The sequence below is a fragment of the Aulonocara stuartgranti genome (assembly GCF_965226115.1).
Source record: "Aulonocara stuartgranti genome assembly, chromosome: 23".
NCBI classification, from domain to species: domain Eukaryota; kingdom Metazoa; phylum Chordata; class Actinopteri; order Cichliformes; family Cichlidae; genus Aulonocara; species Aulonocara stuartgranti.
In genome coordinates this window covers 17,797,311-17,820,963 of record NC_138958.1, presented here as the reverse complement: position 1 = coordinate 17,820,963, position 23,653 = coordinate 17,797,311, and the positions used below count along the sequence as shown (strand labels likewise).

General features: G+C 41.2%; 2 protein-coding genes across 3 annotated transcripts in view; both read right to left on the bottom strand.

Moving 5' to 3' along the window:
- LOC309700665 (NACHT, LRR and PYD domains-containing protein 3-like) overlaps nucleotides 1-23,653 on the bottom strand; it is a 267,254-nt gene that overhangs the window by 151,730 nt on the left and 91,871 nt on the right. The window lies entirely within an intron of this gene.
- Nucleotides 271-14,924, bottom strand: LOC309700689 (uncharacterized protein). The gene is made up of 4 exons (XM_082524445.1): nucleotides 14,349-14,924; nucleotides 1,394-1,524; nucleotides 1,163-1,309; nucleotides 271-572 (listed from the first exon to the last, which is right to left on the bottom strand). The coding sequence occupies exons 1-4, from the start codon at nucleotides 14,724-14,726 to the stop codon at nucleotides 365-367; spliced, it is 864 nt and encodes a 287-aa protein (XP_082380571.1). The 5' UTR covers nucleotides 14,727-14,924; the 3' UTR covers nucleotides 271-364.

Here is a 23,653-nt window from a genome sequence, read left to right as displayed (position 1 = left end):
ATGCTCTCGATGGTGCAGCGATAGAAGTTCACCAGGATGTCTGAGGACAGGTGGTTCTTCCTCAGAGTCCTCAAGAAGAAGAGGCGCTGGTGAGCCTTCTTGACCACCCATATGGAAAAGAAATAGTAAAAACTTATATGTGATTACTCATGAAAGTGGCCACTTTCATGAGTAAATCATATAAGGCTTACATGATTTACTCATGAAAGCGGCCACTTTCGCATTACTTTCATATATTGTTTTAGTAAGTATCCAAAACATACAAGTTTCATTATATAATTTTTCAAGGGATCTTATATGTGTTTTCACTCTTATATGCTTTTCATACAAGTTTCACACAAGACAGATACAAACTTTATAAGATTTATATATATCTTTTCCATATGGGCAGCTTGGAGCAGTTGGTCGTCCAGGTGAGATCCTCGGAGATGTGGACTCCCAGGAACTTGAAGCTGCTCACACGCTCCACAGCCGTCCCCTTAATGTGGATGGGTGGATGTGGGTCAGCATTCCTCCTGTAGTCCACGATGAGCTCCTTGGTCTTACAGTAATCAATATGGGATGTAATAAGACTATGGACAAGGATGGCAGCAGCATGGGGAGTAAGGAAGGGGCAAATGTATTTAGCAATTTAATTAATAGTTAATCTCACATTTATTTACATATTAGTAATTCTAAGATGCTTTTTTTTATCTTCTTTCCCAGGATTCTTTTATATTTTTTGATATGTATAGCAATAGCAAAAAAAAATCCCCCAGGGGCATCTCAACCATTTTCTATTGTACAGAATTCTCCTTTGGAGGTGACCAAATAATAAGATTTTCATTCTATTAATTACTTTTTAGTATGTGTTGGAATACATTTTTTGAAGATAATTATAATATAATAATATATTAATGGGAAAACTCTCAGTATGTTGTTCTTGGAATAATAGTTTTTTTTTTTTATTTAACTGCAGAGTGTTTTCTTCACTGATGTTTGTTGAGACTGATCACTTCCTGTTTGGTAGTGTTGATTTTCACTTGTTTAGAAACCAAGGGTTTGTTTTCAAGAGACAGTTAAAATGGGATTGAGGGAATGACATGTTTGCACTGCACTTTATATCCAACAACATCAAGCAGTTCAATCAGCTCTCAAAGAGTTCATGTTACTAATAACTCACTTGTCTGCAGCAGACGGTTGCTGGACTTTAAAATCAATGTAGCGATCATGTGACTCAGCACTCTTAAAGGACACACTGGAACCTGAATCTGAATCAGATTCAAATTCTGATTTAGGTTCAGTTTCAGGTTCAGGTCCAGGTTGGTTCCTGTGAATAATGATGGAGCAGTGATGTGAGTGCTGAGCTGTGACATGTTGAAATGTCATAGACAGTTAGAGATGGTCATCTCACCTCTGATCTTTGGTCTGGCTCTCATGTTCCCCACATGGAGTGGCTTTAGAGGGAGGGACTCCCTCCTCTCTGTCCTCACACTGATCCATGCTGCTGACACACACCAGCTCACACACACTTTCTACCTTCACCTGCAGAGGAAACACAAATCATTCATGTGCACATCAACTGAGATGTGCACATCAGAGTTCATGTCTGATTTGTTGGATTAACATCCACTCCATCTGAAACAGCTTTCATCAGTTCAGTACAAAAAGTGTCACAGAGCCGATTTCCTTCCATTACTGTAGTCCTACAAAGCAACAGATAAAACATGTCTTTAGAAATGACAGATAGCAGTTTTTTTTTTTCAATAACAATGCCCAGGACCAAGCTGACTGCTCACAGAGAGTGCATACTCTAACTGCTAGCAGCTCTGCTAGCTAAGCTAACTAAGTAACAGTTAATCTGACAGCAGTTACTGTGGACGCAGGACACATTTACTGTGTTTAGTCTGATTCCAGATGGTTCAGATTAACTCGTGTCAGTCAAACAGAAGTGTTGTAGATTTATTTTTCAGGAGCTTCTAGCAACAAACACAGAAGTGAATCATATGAAGATCATGAATTTACACTTACATCCTAATTTTACATTTGATTTTAAATGTACTCATTAAACTGTAAACCGAGAGGAATGTTATGTAGGAGACAGGAAGTGAAAAAGTCAGAGAAACAGATCAGAGACTAAATAAAACAAAATAGAAGAGAAGAGAAATTTCCCTTATTGTCCCTCATTGAGGGAAATTTGCAGGCTCCAGCAGCAAAGTGACAGGCAGGTGGAGCATGCAGATTCAAACAAAAGTAACAAACAAGAAATAAGAGACTGCACATGGTAAACTTACAACATCAGAAATAAAAGTAGAGTTGTACAGTTATTAAAAAGAGGGATACTCAGACTCAAAGAAATGTGCAGCTGAGTAAGATTTTTTTTTTTCAAAAAAGATGTGAATGACCCAGCAAACAAGCCACAGTGTACGCTTCACAAATACACACCATCCTGGCAACAAATCTATACCAACCAAACCCAAAATGGCCACGAGCAAATCAAATTTAAACGAATGAGCCCTGACTTGTCACAAACCGGGCCACACAGCCATGACATAATCCCAGGGATGCATGCAAATTGTATCCAAACAACTATCTTATTTCAAGAAAATAAGATAGTTGGCTTAGGCTGCTGCCCCCACGACCCGGCCCCGGACAAAGCGGATGAAGATGGATGGATGGATGGAAAACAAAAAAAGAAACCTTACACAAACTATGGCTTATGGAGTCAGTACAATTAGTGGTGTAGAGGAGTGTATGGGTGAAAGAATGCAATGTTGTTTAATGCAAAACCAAACTAAACCAAAGGCCACCAAAATCCACATCCAAATCAAATGTTATCTCAGGGGAAAGCACCACACAGGAGTAGGGATGGGTACCGGTATCCGGTGCCATTATGGCACCGGTTCTGACATAAACGGTAGTAACCAGACCGAAACGCAGCACGCATTTCGGTGCTTTATTTCGGGGCTTTCGGGGCTTTATTTCGGTGTTTTTTTTTTTTCCTGAGAAGTGATACACTTCAGATTCTAGCCAATCATTTTACGTTTCCAAGGATAGTAGGCGGGCCCAGGTACGTACGTTCTTTTAGAGCAGCGCTAAAAAGGCCCAAGGCGAAGCGGTCAAAAGTCTGGCTGTACTTCACAGGCAAGGCAATTTTAAATCATGCTTTTTATTTGTTTTTGTTTTATTTAAGTTTATTTATATAGCACAATTCAACAACAAGGTGATTCAGAGTGCTTTACAGAGACATTAAAAAACAAAAACAAATACAAAGCATGATTTAAAATTGATTTAAAAAAAAAACAAAAAAAAAACAGTAGGTAAAATCAGAATAAATCCACACTTGCTTAAAAGTGTGGATTTGGTGTTTTATTCAAATGCATCTGAGAACAGATGAGTCTTCAACCTGGATTTAAATAAACTGAGTGTTTCAGCTGATCTGAGGCTTTCTGGGAGTTTGTTCCAGATATAAGGAGCATAAAAGCTGAATGCAGCTTCTCCGTCCTTTTTTGGTCTTAGTGAGGATTCGAGCAGCAGAGTTCTGAATGAGCTGTAGTTGTCTGACTGATTTTTTAGGTAGACCTGTAAAGATGCTGTTACAGTAATCAAGCCTACTAAAGATGAATGCATGGACTAGTTTTTCCAGGTCCTGTTGAGACATCAGATCTTTTATTCTTGATATATTCTTGAGGTGATAGTAAGCTGATTTTGTTATTGTCTTAATATGTTTTTCTAAGTTTAGGTCTGCTTCCATCACTACACCCAAATTTCTTGCCTGGTTTGTGGTTTTGAGGTATATAGATTGAAGTTCTCTAGTGACCTGTAATCGTTTTTCTTTGGCTCCAAAGACTATTACTTCAGTTTTGTTTTTGTTTAGCTGGAGAAAATTGTGGCACAACCAGTCATTAATTTCCTCAATGCATTTACCAAGACTCTGTACAGGGCCTCGGTCTCCTGGTGACATTGTGATATATATTTGTGTGTCATCTGCATGGCTATGATAGTTTATTTTGTTGTTCTTTATAATCTGTGCCAGTGAGAGCATGTAAATGTTAAAAAGAAGGGGTCCCAAGATGGAACCTTGGGGAACTCCACATGTGATACTTGTCTGCTCAGATGTGAAGTTACCTATTGATACAAAGTATTTCCTATTTTCTAAGTATGTTTTGAACCAGTTTAGTACAGCTCCTGAAAGACCTGCCTAGTTCTCCAGTCGTTTTAGTAATATGTTATGGTCAACTGTATCAAATGCTGCACTGAGATCCAGTAAAACTAAGACTGACATTTTTCCACTGTCTGTATTCAGACATATGTCATTCAACACTTTGGTCAGAGCGGTTTCAGTGCTGTGGTTCTGTCTAAAACCTGACTGGAAGGCATCATAGCAGTTATTCTGTTTTAAGAAGTAATTGAGCTGTTGAGAAACTGCTTTTTCAATGATCTTAAAAATGGGAGATTTGAGATCGGCCTGTAGTTGTTCATTTGTGTCTTGTCAAGATTGTCATTTTTCAGTATAGGTTTAATTACAGCAGTTTTTAGTGGTTCTGGAAACACACCTGACATTAAAGAAAAGTTGACGATCTGTAGCATGTCTGACTCCATAGTCTTTGAGACCATTTTGAAAAAACTTGCTGGCAGGACATCAAAACACCAAGAGGAGGAGTTCAGTTGACCTAAGATGTCCTCCAGGTCTTTGCTGTTAATAGGGTGAAACTGTTTGATGGTGTTGTTAAGGTTCATAAATTGAGGTGGAGAGTACAAACAACCATGGTCCAGAAGAGCTTGGTCAAACAATTGATTTTAATGAAATACACGCGTGGGGGAACCAGTGCAGTACTCAGACAGCGCTGATCTCCGACTAATCAAAGCATAAGCAGATATTTTATACTGTTACGGCCCTAGCAGGGCCTCTCTCCTCCTGAAGGTGCCTGTGTGGGCGTGTCACACTACCTCTTCTGCCTGAGGTGCCACCTTTCCCTTTTACACAGCTGACTGACGTCAATAATTAAGGAGATTTAAGCCCAGGGAAAGGTGAGCTCTGGGCCAGAGTGCCAGTAGTGTAGTTACAGCTTGTGAGCGGAGTGGTTGTTGTGTTTGCAACTAGTGAGCTGTGTGTGTTTTTGGTGATTTTCAGCTAGTGAGCTGCTCTTTCTTTTTGACTTACGTTTTACTTTATTGACCAACGCCTGAGTTTTGTTTGTTTTCTTAAATGGTGATAGCGGCTTGTCCGTCTCTTTTAGTTAGTATAAATTGAAACTTTAATAAAACTCTTTAATTTAACCCTTTTGCCTCCTTGACTCCTTTTTCTGACCCGGTCACTTTTGTTACTCCCCCCCTCCCTGCCTAGACCCCTCAGGGGAACGTAACAATACGATCAGGGCTTGAATTTAATGACGCCCCTTCAACGTCACAGATACATTTCATACATAGGTTCCCAGACCACAATGACTTTTAACTAGGGCTGCCACAAACGATTATTTTGATAGTCGACTAGTCACCGATTATTTATGCGATTAGTCGACTAATCAGATCATCATCCACTGGACATAAAACTACAGCTTATTGCACCAGCAGCATCTGCTCTTATATAACTATCATTAGCTTACAGCTTTAAGCTTTTAAGGTGCTAACTAAAAATAAAGACAAGATGATAGTTTATTCAATTTTAATGAAATTTGCAGATTGTTTCGGTAAAGTTTAATAAACTCCTTGCTATCTAAAATATAACAGGACACCGGAGTATATTCTCCAGCATCTCACAGTTCTGATAATCAGCTGTCTGCTTGACGTTTATTCAGCTGTGTAAAAACTATAACTTTAATCTCAGCCAAACCGATTTACTCAGGAACAAATAAAATACAAAAAAAAAAAAAAAAAAAGCCAAACAATAACATTTTTAATTTATCTAAGTGACTCATATATATTTAACCTGAGTCGCGAAAGACGGCGGTGGGTTTGAAAACAATTTGCCGGGAGTCCGGTGTTCTCACGGCGCTAGTGACCTAGCCCCCGGCTAGCTATCGAGCTAGTGGGTAACAGACGTCTCCGAAAACGTCGGAGCGCTTTTGAAAAGATGTGGTGTCCTGATAAACTGAGCCGATATTTGAGGTTTACACAGCTACATTCTCGCCTGAAAATATGTTAAACGTTTATTTTGTGACCCAGAAAGAATAATAAGAGTAATATTAAAACTAACTAGTTACCGCCATTGTTGGAAACTAAGCTGGGCCGCGCTATGAATTCTGGGACACAGCTGCTTCTTCTTCTTCGGGGTTTAACGGCAGCTGGCATCCTTGTACATGCTGTGCTGCCATCTTCTGTTTCAGTCCGTTATTACACTCTTAAATCCTGCTATTATTCCTGCGTCTTTTGCGATCTTACAAAGCTTCAAACGACACGTCGACTATTAAATCAGTCGTCGACGATTTTGATAGTCGACGTAATCGTGACTAGTCGACAAATCGTGGCAGCCCTACTTTTAACACAGTTTAAAAGAACATTATCTCTATCTTCATGGCAGATGTTTCCTGTCAACCTTTTGACTGCCGCTTCTTCTGCAGTGAGATAGCACTTCTTCACGCCCGCAGTTAAAAGCAAACATGATATGTCACGACCTCACTTGGTACTCTGTGTCACCTCTCACCTACTAACGCTCGCAGTCAGAGGCCACTCTCAAATGTGTCAGCAGTTTACTAAACCTATATATGTAGTATATTGAATAAATGTTTTAATCAAGAACCTCTACTAAAAGCTTGATAAAAGAATATAAAAGATAATAATGAACAACCTGGTTATTCAATTAGCATCATCCAAACAGCTCCTCAGAATAACCTGCTCTTAGAATCTGCTTTTGGTTTCACTTCTGCAAAAGGCACACTCTGCAAACCTGCAATTTCCTGTCAGCCTGCAACTTAGTCTTTCTGAAAGACACACACTGTTTAAACATCTGAATGCACTATCAATGCTGTAGATTATATTATTAATGCAATGGTAATGATGATGATTATTAACAATAGCAGCAAAATAATTTCCCTGATCTCCACAGTGTTTAAACAGTTTTTCGGTGGACACAGTACATATCCTGAATCTGCTGTTGATGTACCAATTGTTTGTCTAATCTTTTGGATTTTTTCTGTGAAGAATTTGGCAAAGTCATTGCAGGCCATGGTCGAATGAATTTCAGCTGCCACTGACACAGGAGGGTTTGTTAGCCTGTCAACTGTAGAAAATAAGACCCGAGCATTATGACTGTTTTTGGTGATGATGTCAGAGAAGTAGGACCTCCTTGCACTCCTCATTTGTAAATTATAATTGTGAAGTTTCTCTTTATAGATGTCATAATGAACCTGGAGGTTTGTTTTTCTCCATCTGCGCTCAGCTTTCCTACACTCTCTTTTTTCATTTTAAACTAGTGTGGAGTTTTTCCATGGAGACTTTTTCCTTCCAGAGATAACCTTCACCTTAATGGGAGCAATAGTGTCCATTACATTTAACATTTTAGCATTGAAGCTATTGACGAGCTCATTGACTGAACCCCTGGACAGGTCAGGTGTTAATGGGAAGACCTGGTTAAAGATCAAGAGTGTAGGTCAAGAGTGTGTCCTTTATTATGTGTGGCCTCTGTTACATGCTGGGTCAGCCTAAAGTTGCCCAGAGTGTTACTCTTTGCCCTTTGCCCTGAGGGTTGACCACATGGATGTTAAAATCCCCAACAATAATTACACAGTCAGAATAAACACAGATCACAGACAGCAGTTCACTGAGCTCATTAAAAAAGTCTGTGCAGTATTTGGGAGGCCTGTAAACATTAAGAAACACAACTTTGGATGGGGCCTTCAGCTGTAAAGCCACATATTCAAAAGACTGAAAACTTCCAGGAGATAGCTGCTTACATTGAAATGAGTCATTAAATAAGACAGCAACCCCTCCTCCTCTCCTGTTCACCCTGGCCTCACTGATAAAACTGTAGTTAGGAGGGGTCGTCTCAATGAGAACAGCTCCACTGTTACTTTGGTCCAACCAAATTTCAGTTAAAACATAAAATCAAGGCTGTGCTCAGTGATTAACCCTTTAAGACCTACCATAGAACCAAGTCCGCCAGAGCTTATATTATATTTTTACATGCTGTGGAGCCATTTTTGGGAGCATTTCAAGTTGCTATACATCAATACAACCATTATAGCCCAAACTTTAATAATATGTCTGCATTAGGTGCATAGTAATTACATAAATTGCAAAAAAGTGCAATAAACTACAAAAAAATTGAAAATCGTTTTTGTTTTTTTAACATATATTTCTAGTTAGAGAAATTTAAGAGGCTTATCCCTCAAAACTGTAAATACAAAAAAGTTGCACAAACTAGTTTCCCATCACAGGAAATTTATTTTAAGTGTCTTCATAGTTTTATTTTTGAAATACACCAATTTTTATATACTGCAGGAAAAACGAAAATAAATATTATAGTGCAAATTTGCAAAATAACAGCATATGCATCACAATAAACTATTTCCAGCAGTGCAATATGAGTCCTAATCATCCCAGAAACGACATAGAAAGTCATGAAGTCAAACATAACTTTTAAAAACACAAGTATAAGCTCATGAGGCCACGATGGTAAAAAAAAACCTACATTTCCGCAAAATGACGTCACTTCCGGTTTCGGGCAGGTCATGCGGTCATGTGATAGTTCACGCTGATGGACGTAGGAAGTGTTACGAACAGCTGATTGGATCGGCGAAGCGTGTTTCTGGAATATCATGTTTTTGTTGCTGCAAGTGATTTTTATGCAGTTTTTGCAAAGCTATATGTGGAAGGAAACTGTGACCTAGGACAAGCTGATGGCATCAGATGTAAGTACAACTCCTCCAGTTTCATATGCAAAAAAAATTATTGCGCTAGCTTACGTGGTTGCAGAGCTACCGGGATTTAAAAATAGTTACGCAAAACAGAGCGTGCCCGCTCCGATCGGCTGTAAAGGGTTAAATCATTAATTAAAAATGTTTTCCCAGCTAAAGATCTAACTTTTAATAAAGCCAACTTAAGTGTTTTAGAGGTATTATTTGTCCCCTCGTGCTCCTTTGGGAGCAGTCTGTGGCACACAAGATATGTTTACTATATTTAAAGATCTTTTAGAGTGCAGCTCTCTGTGTTTTGACCAGGCCACATGTCTCCTTCTGTCACCTAAAAGTACAGAAATTTTAAAACCTTCTAGTAAACAGGGTCCCACAGCAAAAGATGCAAACTCAGCAGCCTGCAACAAGTGCTTTAAGGTGATACTGTGCAAAGGAGGTAACACCTCGAATCTGATGAAACACCTGGCGACGCATAGCGTTTTTTTTTTTAAAGCAGAGAAATGCATCGTACCTACTACGGGTGTGGTGCCTGTTAACGGACCCGGAGTTAGCAACATTCCCCAAGAACCCGAAGAGTAGAGTTCTGGCCCCTAGCCCTGCCAGTGTAGCAGAAATGATGACGGATGATGATGGCAGCAGCCGCCGTTCTTCTCTGCGTGAGTAGCTTAATGTTGTTTGTGTGTAATTTACTTTGAGTAGGCTAACCACGTTATCACATTAATGCATGTAAGGTCAACTAGCAACGTTTTGGACAAAGTTTGTGTTTTTTTCATTGTTTAAGAATTGCTTACAGCCAAGAGTGATACCATATATGCCCTATAGCTGCAGAAAAGACTAATATTGTTATCTTTTTACAAAAAAACAGCTAAACATGAGAGGTTTTTGGACAAAGTTTGTGTTCTCCATTATTTAAGCACCGGTTCGAGCACCGTTTAAGCACCGGCACCGTTTCAAAAGTACCGGTTTGGCACCGGTATCGGATAAAACCTAAACGATAACCATCCCTACCCAGGAGCTGAGCTCTGAAAGCTTTCATACAGTAAAACTGTTCATATGTTACTAATTGGGAATGGGAACTCCACCCCTCCAATGCCTGCAGATGAGACATGCAAACAGGCCAAAAGGAAGGCAAGGTGGAGTAGATCATCACAGAGACGAACACCGAGTCGCGTTTGTGTCCAGCTTCACTGTGTTCATGTTCCATGTGAGTGTTACTGTGAAGCAGTTTGATGGGGCGTTGATGAACAAACACAGCATTTGCTCTCTCACACAGTCTGGAGGACGCAGATTTTCAGATTTGATTGTGACAGTTTGTGTTGCCAGATATAAAGTGGATTTAAACTCGTCTCATTTCACAATGTTTTTCTAGAGCAGATTCGGCTTTTATTAAAATAAAATGACTTTTTTGTAAGTCAGCAAAGTGTTATCTATCATTAAAAGTATTAAAAGTGTTTATTGTTTCATTGTAATAAGCAACATGAATGTGGTTCTAATAAAAAATAATAACAATCTCTTTTTAACTGCTTTCACTTCAAGTGTAAACTACAAACTCTGGAGAACAATTGTCTATTCAGAGATTTAACCGTTTCTTCTCAACGCAGCACATGGAAATAATTTTCAACTCTTCAATTTAACTGACTTAAATTAACTGAGTTTTTCTAAAGTTCAGGTTTGAGAGTGCAGAAATCATTTAGAGATTTTTAATGCAGCAAATTCAGTTCAAATATTTTTAGACAGGAAAGAAGTCTTTAATGCTTCAGCTGTTTAGCAAAAATATATTTATTTTATAGTTTTACAGTAAAAATGAGCTCAGTACAGGCTCTCAGCTTTAATATTCGGTTTTGCGGAAATAATATTAAATCATAACAGCACTGTTACATACAGTGAAAAGCACCAGAATTTTTTCAAATATATTTTTGTCCATACTGTCAACGTTATCTCTCAGCAGATCCAGATCATTCAGCACAACTTGTTCCAAAAATCTCTGAGCCAATCAGACATTAAAACAGAGCCTTCAACAATATTTTAACATGTGCAGTTCAGATTAGACACAGAGGATCTGTTCTGTAATAAGTAAACATAAGAGCACGAGAGATTTATAAAAATAAAATTTCTAAATGACTTGTCAGAATTTTTTTTTTGTCCTTAAGTCATCAGTTATGACTTCCATCAGCACTATATCATTTTAACTAAGAATATTTATAAATACTATGGTCAACAAGAAAAAAAATGCAAAAGGGTATTGTGAGTTCGATTGAAAAATAAAACTGATTACTGATGTGTAATTATCTTTGAATGGTTCGAGTGATTAAGGAACAACTAATTGAGCCCATCTGAGTGACATTTGAAATGTAAAACCGGTTCCACCATCAACAGTCTGTTGAAGCAGAGCCAACAGTTTGTGATGCACTGATCTTAGGCAGAGTCAGACATGTTTAATCTATATTTGAATTGCAAGTATGCGAAAGGAAAAAAAAATCCTAATTTTCCACTTTCTCTATCTGAGCTCAAGACACATAGCTGCAAGTGTTAGCCAGGAAAACATAACAGACCAACTCTAATGAAGAGACGACGGGTTTGGGGAAAAAAATGATTGTGGAAATGCAAAAAATGTAAAATGTTGTAAATGACTTGTTGGGATATAATCTGGCCTCAAATATATGTGAAACATGAGCCAAAAAGAATATTCCTATTGCATTTACCAAGTAAACATAAAAAAACACAATAGAAACATTCGAAATCACTTTTTGGCACAACACTAGAAGTAAAAACACACACAGAAATGAAACATGAGCTGAACAAACAGTAAAGTTCCTAAAGACAAACTGTTGAAGGAGGAAAGCAAACTTACAGTTTCTTCAAACACACACACGAACAACAACAAGCTCCACTCCAGACCTGGACACTAAACATGGACAGACAGGTGAGCTGCTTTCTGGGAGGAGGCGGGACTCCACCTGATGGTTTCGAAATGTGATCCTGTCTTGACTTGTGTTATTCTAGCTCTAAACGTTCTTTGGGTGTGTTTCTTGCTCCACCCATAAGAATGCATTGAGAAGATTATTACCACAAGAGCAGAGATATCTTACATAATATTTTAATAATTTAAAGCTGGTCGGCGCTGGCACGCTCCGTTTTGCGTAACTATTTTTAAATCCCGGTAGAACTGCAACCACGTAAGCTAGCGCAATAATTTTTTTTGCATATGAAGCCAGAGGAGTTGTACTTACATCTTATGCCATCAGCTTGTCCCAGGTCATGGTTTCCTTCCACATATAGCTTTGCAAAAACTGCATAAAAACCACTTGCAGCAACAAAAACATAATATTCCAGAAACACGCTTTTCCGATCCGATCAGCTGTTCGTAACACTTCCTACAGTGGAATAGATGTCAGCGCAAACCATCGCATGTCCACCATTACCTCCCCTTTCTGTATTGTTTCTGAGATGCTTAGAACTCATATTGCACTGCTGGAAATAGTTTATTTTGATGCATATGCTGTTTTTTGCAAATTTGCATTATAATATTTATTTTGTTTTCTCCTGCAGTATATAAAAATTGGTGTATTTCAAAAATAAAACTATGAAGACACTCAAAATAAATTTCCTGTGGTGGGAAACTATTTTGTTCAACTTTTTTGTATTTACAGTTTTGAGGGATAAGCCTCTTAAATTTCTCTAACTAGAAATATATGTTAAAAAAAACAAAAATGATTTTCAATTTTTTTGTAGTTTGTTGCACTTTTTTGCAATTTATGTAATTACTATGTACTTAATGCAGACATATTATTAAAATGTGGGCTATAATGGTTGTATTGATGTATAGCAACTTGAAATGCTCCCAAAAATGGGACTACAGCATGTAAAAATATAATATAAGCTCTGGCGGACTTGGTTCTATGGTAGGTCTTAAAGGGTTAAGAGTCAATATATCTTAAAATCTTTTCTGCCTGTTAAAACCTTTGTTCAAGTTCAATCTTAAATACTATTTATTATTCTACTCCCAGATTAGTGAGCAAGAAAGGAGACTCAAAAGCTGAGATGAGAAATAAAATAAAACAAATCTCTCCAGATTTAAAAAAGTTACAATCCCATATTTTTCATTTCCCAGATTCCACATGCTGGATTCACCTGCTCAGCAGCAGCATTTACCAAAATGAGATGTCCTTCAGAGCTTGATTTTAAAGTGCTATCAATCAAATATGACATTTGAATCAATGGCATCATTAATAGTTTTGTTACACCATAACTAACTGATCATGATTTTTTAATTAAATTAACAAACTGGCCTCAATAAAGGGCAGAAATCTGTTAATCATGCAAACTTTCTGAAAGAAGTTCCTTAACTTTTAATTACTTAATTTCATAAATTGTCACTAGTTCAATAAATGCTCACTTATAGACATTAAAAATGCGATGTCATTCAGGGGTAAAACCGCAAAGGATTCTGGGAACGCGTGGCAAGCAGTACTAGCGCATGCAGGCTTTCAATTGAAATCAGTTACACAGCGATAAAAAGAAATACAAAAAATGGCAAGAAACTGTTGTATTATTAACTGTAATTGCTGGTCGCATGACAGCCACGGGAAGCTGACGGGTAAAGAGATCAGTTGTTATCGGATTATGTCGTTGAAGGGAAATTGTTCAAGCCAAGTTTCCGAAGTAACAAAAAGCCATGGATGGCCTGGATTGCAGCCATTCGAAGACTAAATATAACGTCCCAGAACACTCCAGCTCACATGTTAGTCTGCTCCAAGCATTTCCACAAAGGTAAGTGTTTTGTGGTAGTTAATACGTCATTTTTCATAACATAATTGGTGATATGGTAAATGGTAAATGGCCTGTATTTGTATAGCACTTTTCTAGTCCCTAAGGACCCCCAAGCACTTTACACAACCAGTCATCCACCCATTCACACACACATTCACACACTGGTGATGGCAAGCTACATTGTAACCACAGCCACCCTGGGGCGCACTGACAGAGGTGAGGCTGCCGGACACTGGCGCCACCGGGCCCTCTGACCACCACCAGTAGACAACGGGTGAAGTGTCTTGCCCAAGGACACAACGACCAAGACTGTCCAAGCCAGGGCTCGAACCGCCAACCTTCCGATTACTCTCAACTCCCAACTCTTAAGCCACGATCGCCCTTTATATAGGGCTATATAGGTTACAAGCAAGTCTGGCACTGAACAGAAATGTCGGGCTATGCTCCTTTTTTTATTGTACATAAATAGTGAATTGTCCTGACAGAATATTGCGTTTCGCTTCTGTTATTACCATGATACATTGACAAAAACATATACTTTTATCCACAGGATAAAACAGTTTTTTTGTATCACTAATTGCCCAGTACGATTACAGCATACAATATTATTGTCACTGCTACATTTCTGTAATGCCTACCAGAAATTATTTCCACTACTAATTAATTACCGTGGACTCAAAGGTCCTATTAATAAACGGTTAACGAATGTGTATTTATGAAGACGATTTGTAAGACTGGTAAACTTACCTTTGTTCGTTCAATGGTCTGTCGTACACGGTGCATTTCAAGGTCCAGTACCCATCCGTCGGTAAACTGTACCTGGGCTTGTTGCAGTGACCTGAAGTTACTAAAAACTTCATGAGTGTATGCACTCACTCCAAGAACCGTATAATTATAAATATGAGCGTGGTGAAAGTTGGGCAGCACGCTAACGTCTTTTGTCCACTCTGTGTGCTCGTAAGGGACTAACCCTTTCATTCCTTTGATTTTTTCCTCGTATCTTTTCTTTGACTTTTCATCAAGTCTGTCTTTGTACGGACCGGCATTGTTCTCCTTTATTTTGTACATACCTTTTTTGAGGGGCAAAGAAAAAGCAAGAAGGTATTGGAACCGGAGAATGAACATTTTGCGGTGCTGCAAATGCTTGCGTTTGATGCATTGCTTTGATTGTTTTGCCACTAGTACCTGGCATGCAATGCGCGAAAGTCACGTGGTCTGTCAATCTCTATTTCCAGCAGTGTGTGTTCAGTAGTTTGGATTGAATGTCTCCCTGAGTGCACACGAGAAGAATATTTCACAGATTACCTCATTATAAAAGTTACATTAAAATATTCTTGTTGATGCAGTTTTCAGGTTTTAATTTCTGAACTTCTTTAGATTAAATTCATAATTATTCTATAAATGTTACTCTAAATAAATAGTTAAGAAAAGTGACCAAAGTGGGTCCTGAGTGATTTCATGAAAAGAAAACACACAGAAACCTGTCCATGTAAACACAAACTGTCTGCTATAATAAAATATTTTTTGAACTCTGATCTGTTTGTTCATCTCGCTGATACTGAAAAGGTTTCTGTTTCTCTGTGTTTGATGAGCTCTGACTTCTGTAAATATGTATACCGTATTTATGAAAAAGCAGATGGAGTTTGTGTCTCACTCATGTAGTGACTGTTGTTGTTAAACAGACACCATGACAAAGATCATAAAGGTCTCCTGGGCCCTATTTCAGGAAGCCGGTTTAGAAAACTCAGAGTGAAAAACGATACTCAGGGTTGAGTAACCCCGAACTGTCCATCTCGGAATATTCGGTTTCAGAAAGGCTGATAACAATTAGTTCAATCAACGCGGAGTTGCTTTAACCCCAAATTAAGCGCGCGCACGAGGATACATAAAGCCCTGATTAGTGGAGCACAGATTAAGCGAGTCACCATGGAGACGGAGGGAAAGAAGGCGCGGTCAATGTATTTTACAGCGCTTGAGGCCGAAATTCTGATGGCAGCATATGCCGATAACATGCAAATTTTGCGGAAAAAAAGTAACACAGCCTCAGCTGCAAAAGAAAGGGAGCATGCATGGCAAAACATAGCCGACAGAGTCAATGCGTGAGTGTTAATTTAAACATTGATCTAGGGATTTCCACCCATTTAACATGTTATTTTATTTTATTTTATTTTATTTTTTATTTCATACATTTTATTTTGTGATGTGATGTGAGCGCAGGTGCAACCCAACAGGCCCCAAACGTTCCTGGCAGCAAGTAAAAATGAAATATAAAAATATAGTCCAAACAGGTAAGGTGTAATTGTATTATGAGCCATAGTGCTTGGTCTGTTTGTCCTATGTAAATCAATTGCAGTTAGAGGCTACATTAATTTTCTTTCTGTAAGCACTTATTGAAATTATCTGAGCACATTACAAGTACATATTTGCTTACTCTGTATGCTCATATGCGACCCGTTATAGCCACTAGAAAAAAAGCGGAGGCCCGAAAAACAGGTGTAGGTCCTCCACCACCACCACTCACAGAGGCTGAGCAGTTGGCTTCCACATTTGTGATAATGTTGGCAGCATCACATATGATCTTCACAGTGCAGAGAACACAAATTAGCATCCATTACTATAATGAAATAATTTGTTAGTTTGAAATGCTACAGGGAACTATGTACCTGTACATTAATGCTGTGGAAAGACTTCCTGTTCACATAGTCTCCTTCATTTACTGAAGGAGCAATGATTGAAATGTGAGTGCCATCTATACAGCCAATCACGCCTGGGAACCGTGAAAATAAATGTAAAATTTAAGTAGTAGTTCAAGTATCACCACATCATGAATTAAGTTTTGTTCATCCTGCTACCTGCAATTTTGTGGAATCCCTCTTTGATAAATCTTGTGGGTCTATGACCGGGGAACACCACAAACGAGTACACGAGACGTTTCAGTGCAACTGTAACATTCCTGACTGCCCGACAGACGGTAGCCTTGGAAACGTGCTCAGCGTCACCAATATTATACAGAAAGCGCCCGTTTGCAAAAAACCGAAGTGCAATACAAATAATATGTACAGAACTGAGAGGATGTCCGCGATGTGTCACATGAGCAATATTAGGCCTGAGGATGTTATTCAAATAAATTATAGATTGTGCTGAAAAACGGTAACGTTCACACAGAAAATCATCAGGAAATGATAAAATGTCCAAACGCGCTCTAATCACTCTCTCCCGGCGGAGAGCTCTGCGGAGAATTTGGGCTTCAACATCTACTGGCTCTTCAAGGAAGGGGCACGCCATGTCTGACACTTCCTACAGTCAGGTTTCCGACAAAGAGGCGGAGAATGTCAGGGTTAGTTGAAGTAAACCTGCTAGGGGGCAGGTTAGCTTCACGGAGTGTGTCGTCATAGTAACTCACTCAGAATTAATCTAAACTCGCTTTGTGAAACCGAAAACCCAGAGTTTTCGTTAACTCAGGGTATACTTACTCAGAGTTTGCACTAAACCGGCTTTCTGAAACAGGGCCGTGATGTTAGAAATGAGAGCAGTGGTGGCATTTGTGTGTTATTGAAATGTCTGAAGTGTGTTTATGAATGCTTAGCTCAATATAGTGATGTGCTGATCTTTACCATGTTGTTCTGTTGTTTTGATCACTCTGGATTCAAATGATGAAGTCCCATGTTTACAGTGACAGTGATGAGTGAAGACATTCATTACAAGTCCAAACTTGCTGCACTTGGTAATTAGAAAAATGTGAGCTGTTACCTGGGATCAGTCAGAGTTCCAATCTGAAAAACTAAACTTCAAGCTATAACAGAGATGATGAACCGCAGGGAAAAGGGAAACACCACCTGGGTCTGGGTGCAGTTCCCCCCTCCAGGGGCGGGGGCACCTAGACCCGGTTTGTAGAGTACGCTTGGGGAGTGTGATCGTGTGTACAACGTCTCTTTATGTCTGTCTCCACGTTGGTTGAGTGTGGAGTAAGTGCATATGAGAGCATGAGGGTGGGAATGGATGTTTGTATCTGTGTGTGCCTGTATGTCTGTGTCTATATGTCAGGTTGGGTGTCAGGCGCCACCTCTCTGGGGACATCTCAGGCCCTCCAAGGTTTGGAGGCCTATCTCCCCCTACCACCACTTCCCCTGCCAGTGGCGGACTCCCTCAGACATCGGTGCGTTGGTGGTTCTTTGTGTCCGGGGATGGGCGTCCAGGTACACACCGGCTCACTCCTTGGCGGCCGCTTATCGGGGCCTGGAGCCTGGGGCTCGCTCGGGCCACTTCGGAGGTGGGGTGCCCCCGGCCTCTCGGCCTGGGGCTCGGTCACTCAGGCGCAGCTGGCTGCCGGCGGAGCTCACGGGCGCGTCACTGCAACTCCCCCTGGCTTCTGCTCCGCGGCTGCTGAGTGAGCCCTCATCTGGGACTCTCCTCAGCTCTTTCCGGGACAGTGGCGCAGCTGCCCCTCTGTTGGTCTTCCTTGGTCTCTTGTGTTCTGGGGGCCTCTGGATGTCTGGAGTTTTGATCTCCTCCACACCTGCTTCAAGCCCTGGAGGACGGGGCTGTGGCCCCCCCACACCCTCTAGCAGATTATTACATGAAGGAACCTTTTAAAAAAACAAAAAACAAGCGCGTCCATGCTCACAGGTGTACACACGGGTGATCACACCCACAAACTACACCCTTTTTGGCTCCTACCTCAAAGCACACTGTGTTCTGTTGATCTTATGTGCTGCACAATAATGTTTAACATTTAGTATTTACTGTCATATTCCCATATATCATTGTGATGTTGTTTATTCTATTACTCTTGTTCTCTTCTGCTTGCTTTCTTTTTTCTTTCTCAGCAGGTGATCCAGGTGATTGATATATGCATTTTTTTTTCTCTGCCCGTTCTGTTGGTTTTTGTCTTTTGCCCTTCTCCCCCGTCCCTCTTCTCAGCTGTTTCTCTTTCCCTCTTTCTTTCTCCCCTTCTTTCCCCCAGTCAAGTCTGTCCCGTATTCAGTAAGTGAAAATAAAATAAACAATAAAAGGTGAATCAAATGGACCATTACGGCAAGGCTGGGATGGTCAGTTTGGTAAAGTAAATCCGTTGCGCATCTTTCTTTGCCTTTAGACAACAATTCTGAGGGCAAAAGAGCCAAACGGGACAGGCCAAAAAAAAAAAAAAAAAAAAAAAAAAAGAGATGATGAACAGAGATACATTTTTATTATACAGAAGAAACTATATAACACAGACTTAAGAGCTGCAGCTATAGGACACTGATTTTGCCCTGAGAAAACCTGTAGATGACAGAAATGTACATGTGAGTGTTTGTGTGTGCACGCTGTATTTGCCTGGTAATGGCAATAACCCAACCCAACAGAAACTGACAGTTTGTTAAACCTGAGTACAGGTGTGAACTGTACAATTCACTTTACAGTGTGTCCGACTCTGTGGCTTTGAAAATTAAAGCCGAGGTTATGTTTCTCGTAAAGTAACGTGAAAAACTATCATCATAAAGTTTGATGTGTTTTCATAGCAGCTGTTTACTCCTTGTCTCCACAGCCTATTTACTGTGGAGTCCTGGCCTGTCCTTATGTTTTCAGGTTTGTTTATTAGTTTTCCCGGTCTAGGTTTTATTTGCTCCCTGTTCCTTATCCCCTGTTTGTGTACTTTGCCATCACTTTAAAAAACGCTCACTCACACCCCAGGCAGTACCTGCATTTTGGGTTCTTTTCTCCCACACACCACACGACTGCTACCTCAGCCGTGACAGACACTCTTTCAGTGATGAGGACATACACAACATGGACAGGGAGGAACGCTGGTTTGAGCGGGCAGTCAAGGAGGCCATTTACGTGAAAAGGGAATGACCATCTCTGAATCGAGGAGGGGGCTTAAGGGTACCTCTTTCACTATCTTATAATAAGATAAGATAAGATAAGATAAGATAACCTTTATTAGTCCCACACGTGGGAAATTTGTTTTGTCACAGCAGGAAGTGGACAGTGCAAGAGTTATGAGGCAAAAATTAGAATACAATAAGAATAAATACAGTACACAACTGTACAGAATAGAATAAAATAAAATACTATATACAGTAGAATAAAATAAAATAAATATACAATAAGATAAAAATAGAATACAAATACAAATACTATATACAACTGAGTAAAAATACAACGATGACAGAAAGGATTATTGCACTTAGTATTATTGCATATGTATGGATGTGTGTGCTTGATCAGTTAAAGTCTTTATTATGGAGTCTGACAGCAGTGGGGAGGAAAGACCTGCGAAATCTCTCCATCCCACACCGTGGGTGCCGCAGTCTCCCACTGAAGGAGCTGCTCAGTGCTGTCACAGTCTGCTGCATGGGGTGGGAGATGTTGTCCATCAGGGATGACAGCTTAGCCGCCGTTCTCCTGTCACTCACCACCTCCACTGGGTCCAGAGGGCATCCTAGAACAGAGCTGGCCCTTCGGATCACCCTGTTCAGTCTCTTCCTGTCCCCAGCAGAGATGCTGCCGCCCCAGCAGACCACGCCATAAAAGATAGCAGAAGCCACAACAGAGTCATAGAATTTCTTCAGGAGTGGGCCCTCCACTCCAAACGACCCGAGTCTCCGCAGCAGGTACAGCCTGCTCTGCCCTTTCCTGTAGAGGGCGTCTGAGTTATGAGTCCAGTCCAGTCTATTGTTCAGATGAACACCAAGGTACCTGTAGCTGTCCACAGCCTCAATGTCCATACCTTGGATGTTCAGTGGTTGCAGTGGAGAATGCTTGTGCCTGCGGAAGTCTACCACCAGTTCCTTGGTTTTACTGGCGTTGATCTGGAGGTAGTTCAGCTGGCACCAGTCCACAAAGTCTTGAGTCAGTCCTCTGTACTCCTTGTCGTCCCCATCAGTGATGAGGCCGACTATTGCAGAGTCATCAGAGAACTTCTGCAGTAAGCACTGGGTGGAATTGTGGGAGAAGTCTGCAGTGTAGATGGTGAAGAGGAACGGAGCCAGAACCGTTCCCTGTGGGGCCCCCGTACTGCAGACGACCCTGTCCGACACACAGCCCTGAGTCCTCACATACTGTGGTCGGTCGGTGAGGTAGTCCAGGATCCAGGTAGTGAGGTGATGGTCCACTCCAGAGTTCACCAGCTTGTCCTTTAGAACCGAGGGAAGAATAGTGTTGAAGGCACTGGAGAAATCAAAGAACATGATTCTCACAGTGAGAATCATCCGCTCAGTCCCCTCAGCTCTCTCTGCACCCTTTTCAACTCCTCTTTGTCTCTGGATTTGAAGGCCCTCCTCTTCTGCTTGAGGACGGTTTTAATTTCTGGGGTAATCCAAGGTTTGTTGTTGGAGAAACACCGTACAGTCCTGGTAGGTACAGTGTTATCCACACAGAAGTTTATATAGTCAGTAATGCATGTAGTAAGGCTGTCGATGTCCTCACCGTGGTCATCACAAATCACCTCCCACACAGTCGACTCAAAACAATCCTTAAGAGCCTCCTCGCTCTCCTCTGACCATCTCTGTGCGGGTGGCTGGTGGCTCCCTGCGCACTAAGGGCTCATACACAGGGACAAGGTGCACCAGGTTGTGATCAGATCTGCCCAGGGGAGGGAGAGGTGATGAACTGTATGCCTCTTCAGCATTGGCATACAGTAAGTCCAGTGTTTTATTGACTCTGGTTGGGCAGGTCACATACTGGGTGAAGGTGGGCAGTGTGGAGTCCAGTGAGGCATGATTGAAGTCCCCTGATATTATGAGAAGGGCTCTCGGTGATTGTGTTTGCAGTCTGCTGACCACAGAGTGGAGAGAGTCACAGGCTGCATCCGCGTTGGCCGAGGGGGGGACATACGCTGTTATCGCGATAACATGCGAGAACTCCCGGGGCAGGTAGTACGGACGCATGCTAACGGCTAACAGCTCAATGTCTCTGCTGCAGAGTTGCTCTTTTACAGTGATGTGCCCAGGGTTACACCATCTGTCGTTCACAAAAACTGCCAGTCCCCCTCCTTTCCTCTTACCGCTGTCTCTGGTCCTGTCCGCTCGCAGCAGCTGGAATCCCGGTAGTGTCACGCTTGTGTCCGGAGTTAGCGATGTTAGCCACGACTCCGTTAGCATCATGATGCTACATTGCCGGTACTCCCTCTGTGACCAGGTTAGCGACATGAGCTCATCCATCTTATTGGGCAAAGATCTTACGTTTCCAATAATTACAGAAGGAAGAGATGGTCGATAACGTCTCCTTCTCGGGCGACGGCGCTCCTTCCCAGCACGACACCCCCGTCTTTTCCTCCTCAGCTCGCTGGGAATATCGGGTCTGTCCGCCGGCAGTACCGCTGCGGGACGCAGCGCTAACAGCTGATCCTTACTGTAAACAAAGGATCTCTGCTCTGGGTCCCCAGACACGGGTGAAAAAAGTAGAAATAAACTGAGAAAAACGACCAGGACTAGCACAAAACGGTAGAACATGGTTGCAGAGTCTAATTACTAGTACGTTAGTTATAAAAAAATTACGAGAAAAAAGATAAGAAAGAAAGAAACTCAGAATGAGCAGAGCTGCTGTAACAGGCTGCCGCACACGGGGGGCGCCGGAAGATTGCAGCCATTCCCCAACCCACTTTGGGTCATTGATTAGTGTTTGTTGATCAGTGGTTGTTAAATGGTTATGACAATTTGCATATTAATGATCAAGGAACTGACTCAGAGCCCATTGTTCATTCAGCCATCTAGTTTCAGTCAATGTGCAAAGGTACTGTTTATTAGTTATATCATGTTCAGCTGTGTTCCCTCCTGCAGTTCGTTCCCTTTTTTGCCCTTTTGTGTATTTATGTCTTCATCTCCCTCTGTCCTGCATCATGATCTCGCTCATTTCCGTGCTGTTTGTTCTGCTTGCCCTGTTAGTTTGTGTCATGGTCCTGGGCCATGTGGGCCCAGTATTCTTAGTTTCTTGTATTTTTGTATTTCGTTCCTTATTTAGGCCATGTTTCCTAAGTTGTCCGGTTGTGGTGTTCCTTATTTGACTTCCCCTTGTGACTTTTATCCCCTGTGTGCCCCTCTATGTATCTGTGAGCCCTCATCTCCCCTCCTTGTTTCATTCCATGTTTCCCCAGCCCACTATGCCCGTGCTCTCTCTCTCCTCCTGTTTGCACCTGTGTACTTCCTGTTTTACTTTGACAGTCTCCCGTCAGTGTTGTTTACTCCTGCCATGTCTTGTTATGTTTATCTGTGTCAGCTGTGTTCCCATGTGTGGCCACTTCCCCTGATCATCCCTCTTGTGTATTTAGTCTCTGTGTTTCATGTAGTCTGTGTCGCGTCGTCTGTGTTACCACCCCCTGTGTTCCGGATCTCCAGCCATAGCTTTTCCTTAGTTTATGTCCAGTTTAGGTTTCTGTTTGAACTATTACTCTTATGCTGCCCTCACTCTGTTTTGTTCCTTTCATCAGCCAGAATAAAAGGCTCGCTTTTGTTTAACTCCACTCCTGCATCCTCGCTTGTGTTCGCTCCTGGGTCCACCACACACATTTCCGCACGGTCTGCCTCTGCAGACCGTGACAGTTTGTGTGTTTTTCCAGTTTGTTTTGTATTACTAGATACAAGCAAAGCTTTTTTGAGTTAAAGTTCTGCCTTTGAGTCTGCGTTTGGGTGCAATCCTACCTGCTTCACGCAGCTAATTCATGCCACCTATCTCCTTCAGATAATGTAGTCCACCTGTGTGCACAGTCCTCCACTCTTATACATGGCCCTGTGTTCCTTCCTCTTCTTAAAGTCAATGTTTCTCACAGCTTTTTGCATCCTTTTCATAAAACCCACCACCATCTGTCCTTCTACATTTCTCTCCTTAACACTGTACCTATTCAATACCTTGTCATCTCCTCTGTTCCCTTCACCTACATGTCCATCCAGCGGTCTCCAAACGCCGGGCCATGGACTGGTGCTGGTCCATGAGTCGTTTGGTATCGGGCTGCGAGAGTTGAGGCCCAGGTGTGAAATTGAGGTTTTTCAGGGTTTTTATCATTAAGTCGGTTTCCTTGGGTCTTTTCCCGTGTTGTAGTTGTGTGTCTTTTTTTGAAAGAAATATTTACGCAT